The following is a 15351-nucleotide window of genomic DNA, read 5'->3' as shown; positions in this document are numbered from 1 at the left end:
AACCCCACCCCCCCCACCGGCCCCCACTCACCAACATGTGTTCGGCCAGCCAGCCCTCGTCCCTGGCAATGCGCGAGGCGATCCTGAGGGCAAAGCACTTCTTGCCCAGCAGCGAGTTGCCACCGTAGCCACTGCCGAAGCTGAGGATCTCCCTCCGGTCCGGCACGTGGCCAATCAGCGTCTTCTCGGGGTTGCAGGGCCACAGGCTAGAGTCAGCTTCCCCTGGGCAGGGCGGAGGGACAGCGCATCAGACCTCAGTCAGGGGCCAGGGTCATGGTGCCCCCCCCACCCCGTCGCTGAGGGGAGAACTGCCCGCCCAAGGGCAAGCGTGGGCAATGTGGTGGATGGTGAAACTCTAACCCTAATGCTACAGGCGTGCCTTTATGTCCCAGACCTGCAGTGAGACAGGAAGAACCATTCCCATCTCTCTGTCCCACTGTAGGACACACACCGTGAATGTGGGGAGTGTCGAGGGACAGAGGGACCTCGGTGTATGAGGACAGGACACACACTGAATGGTGGGGAGTGTCGAGGGACAGAGGGACCTCGGTGTACGAGGGTAGGACACACACTGAATGGTGGGGAGTGTCGAGGGACAGAGGGACCTCGGTGTACGAGGGTAGAACACACTGAATGGTGGGGAGTGTCGAGGGACAGAGGGACCTTGGTGTACGAGGGTAGGACACACACTGTGAATGTGGGGAGTGTCGAGGGACAGAGGGACCTCGGTGTATGAGGACAGGACACACACTGTGAATGGTGGGGAGAGTCGAGGGACAGAGGGACCTCGGTGTATGAGGACAGGGCACACACTGAATGGTGGGGAGTGTCGAGGGACAGAGGGACCTCGGTGTATGAGGACAGGACACACATTGTGAATGTGGGGAGTGTCGAGGGACAGAGGGACCTCGGTGTACGAGGGTAGGACACACACTGAATGGTGGGGAGTGTCAAGGGACAGAGGGACCTTGGTGTATGAGGACAGGACACACACTGTGAATGTGGGGAGTGTCGAGGGACAGAGGGACAGAGGGACCTCGGTGTACGAGGGTAGGACACACACTGTGAATGTGGGGAGACTTGTAAAGTGAAACAGGCCCTTCTGCCCATCTAGAACGTGCTGAGCTATTATTCTGGCTATTCCATCAACCTGCACCTGGAGCACACCCTCCACACTGACAGAACTCTCCGAGTGAAGAAATTCCCTGTAAATATTTCACCCTCCATCCTTAGCCCGTGACTCCTAGTTCCAGTCCCACCCAGCTTCAGTAGAAGAAGACTGCTTGCATTTATTCTGTCTAAACCATCATAATGTTGTATACCTCTGTTAAATCTCCCCTCATTAACCTATTCAGCTTTCCCCTCTAACTCAGCTCCTCCAGACCCGGCAACATCCACGTAGATTTTCTCTGCGCTCTTTCAATCTTATTTACATCTTCCCTGGAGGCAGGTGACCAAAACTGCACACGATACTCCAAGTTTGGCCTCATCGATGTTCGACACAACTTCAACAAAACATCCCATCTCCTGTTCTCAGCACTTCGATCTGTGAAGGCCAGTGTGCCAAAAGCTTTCTTTATGACCCTTTCTACCGGTGACACCATTTTCAATGAATTATGGATCTGTATTCCCAGATCCCTTTGTTCTACCACACTCCTCAGTGCCTGACCGTTCATTCACTGTGTAAGACCTACCCTGGCTGGTCCTCCCAAAATGCAAAACCTCGCGCTTGTTATCTCATCAAATCAGAGATCTGCAGATGCTGGAAATCCAAACAACACACACAAAATACTGGAGGAACTCAGCAAGCCGGGCAGCATCTATGGAAAAACGTACAGTCGACGTTTCGGGCCGAGACCCTTTGGCAGGTCTGGTTCAGATCCTGCTGCAGGCTTTGACAGCCCTCCTCGAGGTCCCCAATCTTGGTGCCCTCCTCGAGGTCCCCAATCTTGGTGCCCTCCTCGAGGTCCCCAATCTTGGTGCCCTCCTCGAAGTCCCCAATCTTGGTGCCCTCCTCGAGGTCCCCAATCTTGGTGCTCTCCTGTAGGTCCCCAATCTTGGTGCCCTCCTGTAGGTCCCCAATCTTGGTGCCCTCCTCAAACTTTCTGATCCAGTTACCCACAATATCATCCAGATCATTGAATATATGACAAACAACAACAGACCCAAAGGCCTCAAGTCAGATAGGCAATCATCTACGGCCATTCTCTGGCTCCTCCAACAAAGCCAACGTCCAATCCTGAGTGACTGAGCCTTCCTGACTAACCTCCATGCTGGACCTTGTCAAAGGCCTCGCTAAAGTCCACGTCAACAACATCCACTGCCTTTCCTTCATCAGCTTTTCTAATAACCTCCTCGAAAAACAAGGGTAGGACACGCTCTGAATGTTGGGAAGTACTGAGGAACAGAGGGACCATAGTGTACGAGGGTAGTACACACACACGGGGGGGGGGGGGCGCTTGCCTTCGTTAGCTGTGGGATTGAACCGAAATGCTGGGGGGGCGGGGGTTATGCTCCAAATGCACGAGCGTGGTCGAGCCCACGATGTACAGTTCTAGGGACGGGGTTGACCACACTGGAGAGTGTGCGGAGGAGAATCCCCCAGGGGTGTTTCTGGCGAGGGGCCGGCTCTGTTGTCACTGGGGGGGGGGGGAGGGGTCATGGCTCAAAGATGTGAGGCAGACAGAGTAGTTCGGCCCCCTTCCCCGCTGGAGAGGTGTCCAGCACTGGCGGGGTAGAGGCGTGAGAGGTGGATCCCCTCCCACGTTTCCCCCTGGGATGTCGCCCCTCCCCAGAGGCTTGAGTGTGCTGTAGGTTGGGGTAGCCGCACTTTAACTTGAAATGGTAAATAGAATGTTTTATAAAATGCAGAATATTGCAAGAGGGTGAATTGTGATATCGTGGTTGTTTGAATCAACTTTTATATTTAAAAAAAACACTCTCGCTGCAGGGTAAGTGTAGGGGAATGGGACTGAGGTCCAGAGGGGAAGGGGGTAGGGCTCGGGATGGTGCAATCAGCTGGAATGGGAGGGAGGGTGGGACGAATGGCGAAGACAGAGGGGCGAGATAGAGGGAGGGGACAATTAGGGTAACAGAGGGGGTGGGATGGAGGGAGGGGGATGAATAGGGTGACAGAGGGGGTGGGATGGAGGGAGGGGGACGAATAGGGTGACAGAGGGGGTGGGATGGAGGGAGGGGTCAAATAGGGTGACAGAGGGGGCGGGATGGAGGGAGGGGGTCAAATAGGGTGACAGAGGGGGTGGGATGGAGGGAGGGGTCAAATAGGGTGACAGAGGGGGCGGGATGGAGGGAGGGGACAAATAGGGTGACAGAGGGGGCAGGATGGAGGGAGGGGGACGAATCGGGTGACAGAGGGGGCGGAATGGAGGGAGGGGGACAAATCGGGTGACAGAGGGGGCGGAATGGAGGGAGGGAGACGAATCGGGTGACAGAGGGGGCGGGACGGAGGGAACATGATTGACTGGAGAAGGAGGGACAACACGAGGCTGAAGGGTACGGGGTGGAGGGAGAACAGATGGGGAGACTGGAGAGATGGAAGCACAGAGTGAGCGGTGTACGCTGGGTTGGTAGGCCGAACGTTCCCGCGGTCACTCACCCTGCGAGGGAAGGGGGCTTCCCACCGAGTGCAGGCACCGGACGAAGTCGGCCCCGCCGCTCAGGGCATCCAGGGCCTCGCTGCCCATCCGCGTCATGATCCTCATGCTGGCCACCACGTACGGGGAGTCCGTCAGCTGCACGCCCAGTCTGGACAGTGGCGAGTTCACTGGGCCCATGCTGAAGGGCAGCACGTACATGGTGCGGCCTGGGGGTGGGGGTGGGTGTGAAGACAGAGGGTCAAGCCAGCATCTGAGCTCCACCACCCCTCCCTCGTTCACCTCCCGCGTGTAATCCCCTCCCACGTGTAATCCCCTCCTTCACCTCCCGCGTGTAATCCCCTCCCACGTGTAATCCCCTCCTTCACCTCCCGCGTGTAATCCCCTCCCACGTTCACCTCCCGCGTGTAATCCCCTCCTTCACCTCCCGCGTGTAATCCCCTCCCACGTGTAATCCCCTCCTTCACCTCCCACGTGTAATCCCCTCCCACGTTCACCTCCCGCGTGTAATCCCCTCCCACGTGTAATCCCCTCCTTCACCTCCCGCGTGTAATCCCCTCCTTCACCTCCCACGTGTAATCCCCTCCCACGTTCACCTCCCGCGTGTAATCCCCTCCCACGTGTAATCCCCTCCTTCACCTCCCACGTGTAATCCCCTCCCACGTTCACCTCCCGCGTGTAATCCCCTCGTTCACCTCCGCGTGTAATCCCCTCGTTCACCTCCCGCGTGTAATCCCCTCCCACGTTCACCTCCCGCGTGTAATCCCCTCCCACGTTCACCTCCCGCCTGCCGGTGCCCAGGACCAGACTGATCAGCGGTCAATACAGCCCAGCCCCAATGTCCCAGGAAAATCGGGAAGGACAGGGAGTCTCCCAGCCAGAGGAGCAGAATTAGGCCATTTGGCCCATCAAGTCCGCTGCACCATTGGATCATGGCTGACTGTCTCTGAACCCCATTCTGCCCGTGACCTTTGGCGCCCTGACTAAAAGTACTCAGTGACTTGGCCTCCACGGTCGTCTGTGCAAAGACATTTTTAATGCTTTATTATTGAACATGTCCTGGGGTGGGCGGTGAGGTCAGCAGCTCATCATATCATATCGGGGGACGATGGAGAGTCTGACAACAGCCGGTTAGAAGCTGTCCTGGGTGGGACGTGCTTTCAGGCTTTTCTGGTTCTGCCTGACGGGAGGGTGTTGTCTCTATGTTAGATGATGCTACCTGGTTTACTGAGGCAGTCCACGGAGGAGATGATGTGCGGAGCAGTGCCCACAACCCTCTGCAGCTTCTTGTGACTCTGGGAGAGCGGGACAGGCTTCGAGGGAGGGGGTAAGGGGAACCACCAGAATTCCACCCCTCCACCCTCCTGTGGTACGCAGATAGGCATTGCCCAGGGTTCGGGAGGGCAGAAATGGGGTCTGGCCGGAAGGGGAGACGTGGAGAGGTCCCGTGGGGTGGGGGACAGAGAGGAGCCTCACCCTTCATGCAGCCAGGGAACCTCAGGCCCATCTCCCGCTCGAAGTCGCGGGGGGACATCCAGTTGCCGAGCTGGGAGGGGCTGCCGTCGGTGGGGATGGGTACCGTCTCCCTCTGGGTCTCTGTCACTACCACCGTCCGGTTCTCCACGCGGGCCACGTCCCGCGGGTCTGTCCGCGCCAGCCAGCTGCGGGGGAGGGGGCGGGGTGTAGGGTGGGAGGGGAGGGAGAGCGGGAATGAAGAGGGGGTGGGGGGAGAGATTAAATGTGGAACATCTCATCAATTGTGATCCCACACCCTCGCCCTCCCTACCCGATAACCGCAGCCCCCAACCTCTCTTCCCCTTCTCCCCCGCCACCCATACCAGTGTGAATGAGTAATGCCAGGGGAGAGCCACTGGCAAGATGAGCTGGAGATCCCTCAGTGTTGAGGATAGTCAGCAGGAGATCCCTTTGGCAGGTGCTGGGATGGGCACAGGAGATCCCTCAGACCAGTTACAGCAAGGAAGAACCCCCTCCCCCCCCCCAGCCAGGATGAGGAGTAGGTTTGTCAGTTGGAGGGTGTGAGTTTGGGCTGGGGAGATCCCTCAGGAGTTGCTGTTGGACAAAGCAGATCCCTCAGCATTGGGATGTTAGGGATGTGAGAGGAAGTTCCCTCCCAGTCATGGGGGAGGGCCTGCCGGTTGAGGTTCCTGGTGGAGCTGGATGACCTGGGTTGGGATAGGACGGGGAGATCCCTCGGCAGGACAGGGTGAACCTCACCAGTTGTGGCCCTTTTGCAAATGTACGATAGGTTGCGTTGGGGAGATCTCTCGGTGGAGATTTATAGATAATTAGATAGTTTTCCAGGGAAAGCGGCACCTGTTCTGGCGGAACGGTTTACATCTGAACTGGAGGGGGACAAATATTCTTGCAGGTAGGTTTGCTAGAGAGGCTCCAGTGGATTTAAGCTAGATATGAGGGGGGAGGGGAACCAAAGCGTAGGAACAGAGATGTATGGGAGAAGGAAGAAAAAGAAGACAGTAAAATTCTTTGCACCGTTAGAGACAAACAGAGAGTAAGAGGTGGAGAATTTCTTAAATGTATTTATTTTAATGCTAGGAGCATTGTAAGAAAGGTGGATTCAACAGTGGCTGGATGCGAGATGTCAGAGAGTAGTGGTGGATAACTGTTTGTCAGGTTGGAGGCCGGTGACTAGTGGTGTGCCTCAGGGATCTGTACTGGGTCCAATGTTGTTTGTCATATACATTAATGATCTGGATGATGGGGTGTAATTTGGATTAGTACGTATGCAGATGATACTCAGATAGGTGGCGTTGTGGATAATGAAGTAGGTTTTCAGAGCTTGCAGAGAGATTTAGGCCAGTTAGAAGAGTGGGCTGAAAGATGGCAGATGGAGTTTAATACTGATAAATGTGAGGTGCTACATTTTGGTAGGAATAATCAAAATAGGACATATGGTAAATGGTAGGGCATTGAGGAATGCAGTAGAACAGAGTGATCTAGGAATAATGGTACATAGTTCCCTGAAGGTGGAATCTCATGTGGATAGGGTGGTGAAGAAAGCTTTTGGTATGCTGGCCTTTATAAATCAGAGCATTGAGTATAGGAGTTGGGATGTAATGTTAAAATTGTACAAGGCATTGGTGAGGCCAAATTTGGAGTATTGTGTACAGTTCTGGTCACCGAATTATAGGAAAGATGTCAACAAAATAGAGAGAGTACAGAGGAGATTTACTGGAAGTTACAGAGAAAGGTTGAACAAGTTAGGTCTTTATTCTTTGGAGCGTAGAAGATTGAGGGGGTACTTGATGGAGGTATTTAAAACTATGAGGGGAATAGATAGAGTTGACGTGGATAGGCTTTTTCCATTGAGAGTAGGGGAGATTCAAACAAGAGGACATGAGTTGAGAGTTAGGGAGCAAAAATTTAGGGGTAACATGAGGGGGGATTTCTTTACTCAGAGAGTGGCAGCTGTGTGAAATGTGCCTCCAGTAGAAGTGGAGAGGCAGGTTCAATATTGTCATTTTTAAGAATTAGATAGGTATATGGACAGGAAAGGAATGGAGGGTTATGGGCTGAGTGCAGGTAGGTGGGACTAGGTGAGAGTAAGCGTTCGGCACAGACTAGAAGGGCTGAGATGGCCTGTTTCCGTGCTGTAATTGTTAAACGGTTATATATGGAGAGAGGGGATTTCTCTCAGCTTGCGGATCCCACAACCTACCAGTTTTGGTAGACAGACAGACATACTTTACGAGGGAAATTGGGTTTTGTTACAGTCGCACCAACCAAGAATATAGCAATATAAAACCATAAATAATAAAATAATAATAGGTAAATGATTCCAAGTGGAAATAAGTCCAGGACCAGCCTATTGGCTCAGGGTGTCTGAAACAGGGTAGCTGACTTGGGATTGACAGAGATCCCCGGGCAGGGGGACAGGGAGATTCCCCAGCTGACCAGTTGCAATACTTGCCAATCGATGCCAGGCCCGTATCAGTTTGGAACAATTCTTGGTGGTGAATATTGGGCAGAGTGATATCCCTCAGTGCGAGGATAGATGAGATCCTGCAGCTGGGAGAGATCCTTCAATCTACCAGAGGGCATTTAGTTAGTGGTGGGGATCGTGTGTGTGTGTGTGTGTGTGTGGGGGGGGGGGGAGAGATCCCTCAGTGGGGATCATGTGGGGAGATCCTCAGTGGTGGGGATCGTGTGGGAGATCCCTCAGTGGTGGGGATCATGTAGGAGATCCCTCAGTGGTGGGGATTGTGTGTGTGTGTGTGTGTGTGTGTGTGGGGGGATCCCTCAGTGGCGGGGATCGTGTGGGAGATCCCTCAGTAGGATCATGTGGGGAGATCCTCAGTGGTAGGGATCGTGTGGGAGATCCCTCAGTGGTGGGGATCGTGTGTGTGGAGATCCCTCAGTGGTGGGGATCGTGTGTGGGGGGGGAGATCCCTCAGTGGGATCATGTGGAGAGATCCTCAGTGGTAGGGATCGTGTGGGAGATCCCTCAGTTGTGGGGATCATGTGGGAGATCTCTCAGTTGCTGGGATTGCATGTGGAAGATCCCTCAGTGGTGGGGATTGTGTGTGTGGGGAGATCCCTCTGTGGTGGGGATCGTGTGGGAGATCCCTCAGTGGTGGGGATCGTGTGGGAGATCCCTCAGTGGTGGGGATCGTGTGGGAGATCCCTCAGTTGCTGGGATTGTGTGTGGAGAGATCCCTCAGTGGCGGGGATCATGTGGGTGGGGGAGATCTCTCAGTTGCTGGGATCGTGTGGGAGATCCCTCAGTTGCTGGGATAATGCGAGGTGATCCCTCAGTTGCTGGGATTGTGTGTGAGGAGATCCCTCTGTGATGGGGATCATATGGAGAAGATCCCTCAGTGGTGGGGATCGTATGGGAGAGATCCCTCAGTGGTGGGATCATGTGGGGAGATCCCTCAGTGGTGGGGATCATGTGAGGAGATCCCTCAGTGGTGGGGATCATGTGGGGAGATCCCTCAACCTACCAGTTGTGGTACTTGCTGAGCCGATGGAGCTGCCCCCTGCTCTCGAGCAGCTCGACAATGTCGTCTCTCTCGCGGACGCTACCCGTGCAGAGGTGCACGTCCCGCGGCTGGCACAGGCTTACGCTGCTCTCCACAAACTCCCGCACGCCCCCGGGGAGTGCCCCCACCCCCTCTGGCAGCCCCGCCTCCCGGTGCACCCAGCGGCTGGAGCCGGGAGCGGCCAGACGGCAGATGGGGGCGGCCAGACGGCAGATGGGGGCCTGGTACCACCTGGACGGGGAGAGAGAGAGAGAGCGAGATGTCAGTTCCGCAGTGTCTGGTAAGAGCGCGGGTGGCATGTGCACAGGGTGATCCCATGGGCATTGAGGGAGGGGGAGTGACTCAGGCAGCCTGCCTCAGTGTCCTTGGCCTTGGAGCCCCTCTCCCTCCCTCCTCCAACACCGCCCCTTTCGCAGGCTCCCTCACTTCCTCCTTCCCACCCTGGATGGATGCAGGTTGAAGGTGGGGTGGAATGTCTGTGGTGGGGGTGAGCAAAAGGAGGGGGGAGTGTGGGTGATGGAGAGAGTGTGTGGGGAGGGGGGAGAGAGTGAGGGAGGGACACCGGGCTATGAGGAGAGCCCGTGGTGGGGTCTCCCTCACTGATACCCATCCCCTGTGCCTATCATGAAGGTCTTACCTGGAGAGGGAGTGAGTGACAGGGAGGGAGAGGGTCTCTGTGTGTGTGGGTCTGTGTATATTTGTGTGAGTGTTGACGTTTGAGTGTGTGTATATATAATATGAGTGTGTGCGTGTATGTTGTGTGTCTGTGTAAATGTGTATGAGTGTGTATTTGTGCGTGTGCATGTGTGTGAGTGTTTGTGCACATGCATCTGTGTGTACACGTGTAAGTGTGTTTGTGTCAGTGTATGTGTATGCATGTGAATGTGTGTTTGTGTGTATGTGAGTGTGTGTTTGTGTGTGTGATTGTGCGTGAGTTTGTGTGAGTGAGTGTGTGTGTTGGTGTGAGTGTGTGTGAGTGAGTGAGTGTGTGTGTGTGAGTGTGTGTTTGTGTGAGTGTGTGTGTGTTTGTGTGAGTGAGTGTTTGCATGAGTGAGTGTTTGCGTGAGTGAGTGAGTGTGTGTTTGTGTGAGTGTGTGTTTGTGTGAGTGTGTGTGAATGAGTGTTTGTGTGTGTGTGTTTGTGTGAGAGTGTGTGTTTGTGTGAGTGAGTGTGTGTTTGTGTGTGTGAGTGAGTGTGTGTTTGTGTGAGTGTGTTTGTGTGAGTGTGTGTGAATGAGTGTTTGTGTGTGTGTGAGTGTGTGTGAGTGTGTGTGTGTGTGAGTGTTTGTGTGTGTGTGTTTGTGTGAGTGTGCGTGTTTATGTGAGTGTTGTTTGTGTGTGTGAGTGAGTGTGTTTGTGTGAGTGTGTGTATGAGTGTGTGTTTGTGTGTGTATGAGTGAGTGTGTGTTTGTGTGAGTGTGTGTTTGTGTGAGTGAGTGTGTGTTTGTGTGTGTGAGTGTGTGTTTGTGTGTGTGAGTGTGTGTGAGTGTGTGTGTGTGAGTGTGTTTGTGTGAGTGTGTGTGTTTGTGTGAGTGTGTGTTTGTGTGAGTGTTTGTGTGTGTTTGGTTGTGTGAGTGAGTGTGTGTGTGTTTGTGTGAGTGTGTGTTTGTGTGAGTGAGTGTTTGTGTGAGTGAGTGTTTGTGTGAGTGTGTGCGTGTGTGAGTGTTGTTTGTGAGTGTGTGTTTGTGTGAGTGTGTGAGTGTTGTTTGTGTGTGAATGAGTGTTTGTGTGAGTGTGTGTTTGTGTGAGTGTTTGTGTGAGTGTGTGTTAGTGTGTGTGAGTGTGTGTTTGTGTGTGTGTGTGAGAGTGAGTGAGTGTGTGTGTGAGAGTGTGTGTGTGTGAGAGTGTGTGTGTGAGAGTGTGTGTGTGTGAGAGTGAGTGTGTGTGTGTGAGAGTGAGTGTGTGTGTGAGAGAGTGAGTGTGTGTGAATGTTTGTGTGAGTGTGAATGTTTGTGAGTGTGTGGGTGTGTGAGAGTGAGTGTGTGTGTTTGTGTGAGTGAGTGTGTGTTTGTGTGAGTGAGTGTGTGTTTGTGTGTGTGAGTGAGTGTGTGTTTGTGTGAGTGTGTGTGTTTGTGTGAGTGTGTGTTTGTTTGTGTGAGTGTTTGTGTGTGTTTGGTTGTGTGAGTGAGTGTGTGTGTGTTTGTGTGTGTGTTGTTTGTGTGAGTGTGTGTTTGTGTGAGTGAGTGTTTGTGTGAGTGAGTGTTTGTGTGAGTGAGTGTTTGTGTGAGTGAGTGTTTGTGTGAGTGAGTGTTTGTGTGAGTGTGTGCGTGTGTGAGTGTTGTTTGTGAGTGTGTGTTTGTGTGAGTGTGTGAGTGTTGTTTGTGTGAGTGTGTTTGTGTGAGTGTGTGTGAATGAGTGTTTGTGTGTGTGTGAGTGTGTGTGAGTGTGTGTGTGTGTGAGTGTTTGTGTGTGTGTGTTTGTGTGAGTGTGCGTGTTTATGTGAGTGTTGTTTGTGTGTGTGAGTGAGTGTGTTTGTGTGAGTGTGTGTATGAGTGTGTGTTTGTGTGTGTATGAGTGAGTGTGTGTTTGTGTGAGTGTGTGTTTGTGTGAGTGAGTGTGTGTTTGTGTGTGTGAGTGTGTGTTTGTGTGTGTGAGTGTGTGTGAATGAGTGTTTGTGTGTGTGTGTTTGTGTGAGAGTGTGTGTTTGTGTGAGTGAGTGTGTGTTTGTGTGTGTGAGTGAGTGTGTGTTTGTGTGAGTGTGTTTGTGTGAGTGTGTGTGAATGAGTGTTTGTGTGTGTGTGAGTGTGTGTGAGTGTGTGTGTGTGTGAGTGTTTGTGTGTGTGTGTTTGTGTGAGTGTGCGTGTTTATGTGAGTGTTGTTTGTGTGTGTGAGTGAGTGTGTTTGTGTGAGTGTGTGTATGAGTGTGTGTTTGTGTGTGTATGAGTGAGTGTGTGTTTGTGTGAGTGTGTGTTTGTGTGAGTGAGTGTGTGTTTGTGTGTGTGAGTGTGTGTTTGTGTGTGTGAGTGTGTGTGAGTGTGTGTGTGTGAGTGTGTTTGTGTGAGTGTGTGTGTTTGTGTGAGTGTGTGTTTGTGTGAGTGTTTGTGTGTGTTTGGTTGTGTGAGTGAGTGTGTGTGTGTTTGTGTGAGTGTGTGTTTGTGTGAGTGAGTGTTTGTGTGAGTGAGTGTTTGTGTGAGTGTGTGCGTGTGTGAGTGTTGTTTGTGAGTGTGTGTTTGTGTGAGTGTGTGAGTGTTGTTTGTGTGTGAATGAGTGTTTGTGTGAGTGTGTGTTTGTGTGAGTGTTTGTGTGAGTGTGTGTTAGTGTGTGTGAGTGTGTGTTTGTGTGTGTGTGTGAGAGTGAGTGAGTGTGTGTGTGAGAGTGTGTGTGTGTGAGAGTGTGTGTGTGTGAGAGTGTGTGTGTGTGAGAGTGAGTGTGTGTGTGTGAGAGTGAGTGTGTGTGTGAGAGAGTGAGTGTGTGTGAATGTTTGTGTGAGTGTGAATGTTTGTGAGTGTGTGGGTGTGTGAGAGTGAGTGTGTGTGTTTGTGTGAGTGAGTGTGTGTTTGTGTGAGTGAGTGTGTGTTTGTGTGTGTGAGTGAGTGTGTGTTTGTGTGAGTGTGTGTGTTTGTGTGAGTGTGTGTTTGTTTGTGTGAGTGTTTGTGTGTGTTTGGTTGTGTGAGTGAGTGTGTGTGTGTTTGTGTGTGTGTTGTTTGTGTGAGTGTGTGTTTGTGTGAGTGAGTGTTTGTGTGAGTGAGTGTTTGTGTGAGTGAGTGTTTGTGTGAGTGAGTGTTTGTGTGAGTGAGTGTTTGTGTGAGTGTGTGCGTGTGTGAGTGTTGTTTGTGAGTGTGTGTTTGTGTGAGTGTGTGAGTGTTGTTTGTGTGAGTGTGTGTTTGTGTGAGTGAGTGTTTGTGTGTGTGTGTTTGTGTGTGAATGAGTGTTTGTGTGAGTGTGTTTGTGTGTGAGTGAGTGTGTGTTTGTGTGAGTGTGTGTTAGTGTGTTTGTGTGTGTGAGTGTGTGTTTGTGTCTGTGTGTGTGTGAGAGTGAGTGAGTGTGTGTGTGAGAGTGTGTGTGTGTGAGAGTGAGTGTGTGTGTGAGAGTGAGTGTGTGTGTGAGAGTGTGTGTGTGTGTGAGAGTGAGTGTGTGTGAATGTTTGTGTGAGTGTGAATGTTTGTGAGTGTGTGGGTGTGTGAGAGTGAGTGTGTGTGTTTGTGTGAGTGTGTGTGAATGTTTGTGTGTGTGAATGTTTGTGTGTGTGTGTTTGTGTGTGTGTGAATGTGTGTGAGTGTGTTTGTGTGTGTGTGAATGTTTGTGTGTCTGTGTGTGTGCGAGTGTGTGTGTGAGAGAGTGTGTGTGTGTGAGTGAGTGTGTGTGTGTGAGAGTGAGTGTGAATGTGTGTCTGTGTGTGTGAGAGTGAGTGTGTGTTTGTGTGTGAATGTTTGTGTGTCTGTGTGAGAGAGTGTGTGTGTGTGTGAGAGTGAGTGTGTGTGTGAGTGAGTGTGTGTGAGAGTGAGTGTGTGTGTGAATGTTTGTGTGAGAGTGAGTGTGTGAGTGAGTGTGTGTGTGAATGTGTGTGAGTGTTTGTGTGTGTGTGAATGTTTGTGTGTCTGTGTGTGTGCGAGTGTGTGTGAGAGAGTGTGTGTGTGTGAGAGTGAGTGTGTGTGTGTGAATGTTTGTGTGTCTGTGTGTGTGCGAGTGTGTGTGTGAGAGTGAGTGTGTGTGTGTGTGAATGTGTGTCTGTGTGTGTGTGTGTGTGAGAGTGAGTGAGTGTGTGTGTGTGAGAGTGAGTGTGTGTGTGAGTGAGTGTGTGTGAGAGTGAGTGTGTGTGAGAGTGAGTGTGTTTGTGTGTGAATGTTTGTGTGTCTGTGTGTGTGCGAGTGTGTGTGTGTGAGAGAGAGTGTGTGTGTGAGAGTGAGTGTGTGTGTGTGTGTGTGAATGTGAGAGTGAGTGTGTGTGTGTGAGAGAGAGTGTGTGTGTGAGAGAGTGAGTGTGTGTTTGTTTGTGTGAGGAGAGAGGAAGAGCTGAACTTGGGAGCGGAGCCACGGTTGCATCACTCAGGACGAGGGGAGGGAGGGTTTGCCGTCGCCTAGGAAGAAATGGCCTGGGGGAGAGAGAGAGAGAGCTGAAAGAGTGAGGGGTGGTGCAGACGAGAGGAGTGATAACAGTGAGTAGTGAGGGGTGAAGTTAGGGAGTGAGTGGGGGTAGAAAGGGAAAGACGGCGAGAGAGGGATAGACCCTGATGAGTGAGGCGGGAGGGTGGGCAAGTTGGGGGGATAGGGAGAGAGAGTCGGAGGGTGGAAGGGCAGGTTCGGGGTTGAGGATCCCCTGTGTGACTGAGGAGATCCGGAATCGGGACGCCGGTTCCGGGGCTGATTCTCGGTGTGCCCCAGCATCCCGCCGAGCGCGACCGACTTACCGGAGGATCCGGGCGGGGGACATGCTGGCTCAGGCGGTCTCCCTGCGTGCCGACAGCGGCCCGGTTGTAGGACGGCGGGGGCAACACTCCCCGTCCCTCCCCAAGTCCCTCCTACCTCCGGCCCGGAGTCCGGTTATAGGACGGCGGCGGCGACACTCCCCGTCCCTCCCCAAGTCCCTCCTACCTCCGGCCCGGAGTCCGGTTATAGGACGGCGGCGGCGACACTCCCCGTCCCTCCCCAAGTCCCTCCTACCTCCGGCCCGGAGTCCGGTTATAGGACGGCCGAGACACTCCCCATTCCCGCCCCGTCCCTGGGACCCTCCTCACGGTCTCCCTCTCCCTCCCCCGTCTTGTTCTGCCGGGAGCACACAAGCACACGTTTGCCGGTCAGCAACCTGTTTCAATCCACTCTCGCTGACACCTCAGAACTGGCCTTTCTCCAACTTAGAATCTCAATCGAGGAGCCGGACCTAACCCTTTCCGTAATAATCTCGAAACTAATGGCATTGTCATCACCCTGATCAGGAACTCCCGTGTCGCACCCTCTACTTCGGGCCTTTGTATGAAGGAAGCATTTCCGAACACATTTGACACGCTCTGTCCCAGCGGGTCCGCCAGTGAATCTGTGCAAAGTTAAAACCACCGAGTTTCAGTCCTTAAATGTGAGTCCACGGGTTGTGAGTGAAATTACCCCCTCTGGTTGAAGGGTAATAGTTATTCCTGAACCCGGTGGTGTGGGACCTGAGGCTCCTGTACTTTGTTCCCCCTCCCCTTCCCCTTCCCTGTGTCCCTTTGCCTCCTGCTCCGTTCCTCACTCTCTCTCACTACCCTCCCCTCCTTCCCCCTCCCTGGAAACGCAGTGGGAGAGGGTAGGTGTGTCTGTACCTCAGTGAGTGTGAGGGAGAGATTGTGTTTGTTTGCTGAGATAAAATGCAAAATGGCCCTTTGAGCCAGCCCCCCCCCCCCCATTTCATCCCAGCTGTCTCACAGGACAACTTACACTGGCAATTAACCTACCAAACTGTCTGTCCTTAGACGGTGGGAGGAAACCCACACAGTCATGGGTCACGTACAAACACCATACAGGCAGTGTCGGGAATCAAACCAGGGTCACCTGTACAATAAACCATTGTGCCAACCACTACACTACAGTGCAGCCCTGTGTGTGTGTGTGGGTCTGTGTGAGAATGCAAGTGTGTGTGGGTCTGTGTGAGAATGCAAGTGTGTGTGTGGGTCTGTGTGAGAATGTGAATGTGTGTGTGGGTCTGTGTGAGAATGTGTGTGTGTGGGTCTGTGTGAGAATGCAAGTGTGTGTGGGTCTGTGTGAGAATGTGAATGTGTGTGTGGGTCTGTGTGAGAATGTGTGTGTG

The 15351-nt window shown here is 52.9% G+C and overlaps 1 protein-coding gene across 1 annotated transcript in view; it reads right to left on the bottom strand.

Moving 5' to 3' along the window:
* Positions 1-14166, bottom strand: part of pck2 (phosphoenolpyruvate carboxykinase 2 (mitochondrial)) — a 29064-nt gene extending 14898 nt beyond the window's left edge. The window contains exons 1-5 of the mRNA XM_059950732.1: positions 13982-14166; positions 8597-8866; positions 5091-5275; positions 3617-3823; positions 32-222 (exon numbers count right to left, since the gene is read on the bottom strand). Of these exons, the coding sequence (XP_059806715.1) occupies positions 32-222; positions 3617-3823; positions 5091-5275; positions 8597-8866; positions 13982-14004 (876 nt within the window). The 5' untranslated portion in view covers positions 14005-14166. The remainder of the gene's footprint in view (positions 1-31; positions 223-3616; positions 3824-5090; positions 5276-8596; positions 8867-13981) is intronic.
* Positions 14167-15351: the final 1185 nt, after the last annotated feature.

Source organism: Hypanus sabinus, chromosome 26 (assembly GCF_030144855.1).
Source record: "Hypanus sabinus isolate sHypSab1 chromosome 26, sHypSab1.hap1, whole genome shotgun sequence".
Classification (NCBI taxonomy): Eukaryota; Metazoa; Chordata; class Chondrichthyes; order Myliobatiformes; family Dasyatidae; genus Hypanus; species Hypanus sabinus.
The sequence above is the reverse complement of the archived record's forward strand: the minus strand, read 5'-3'. Positions and strand labels throughout refer to the sequence as shown.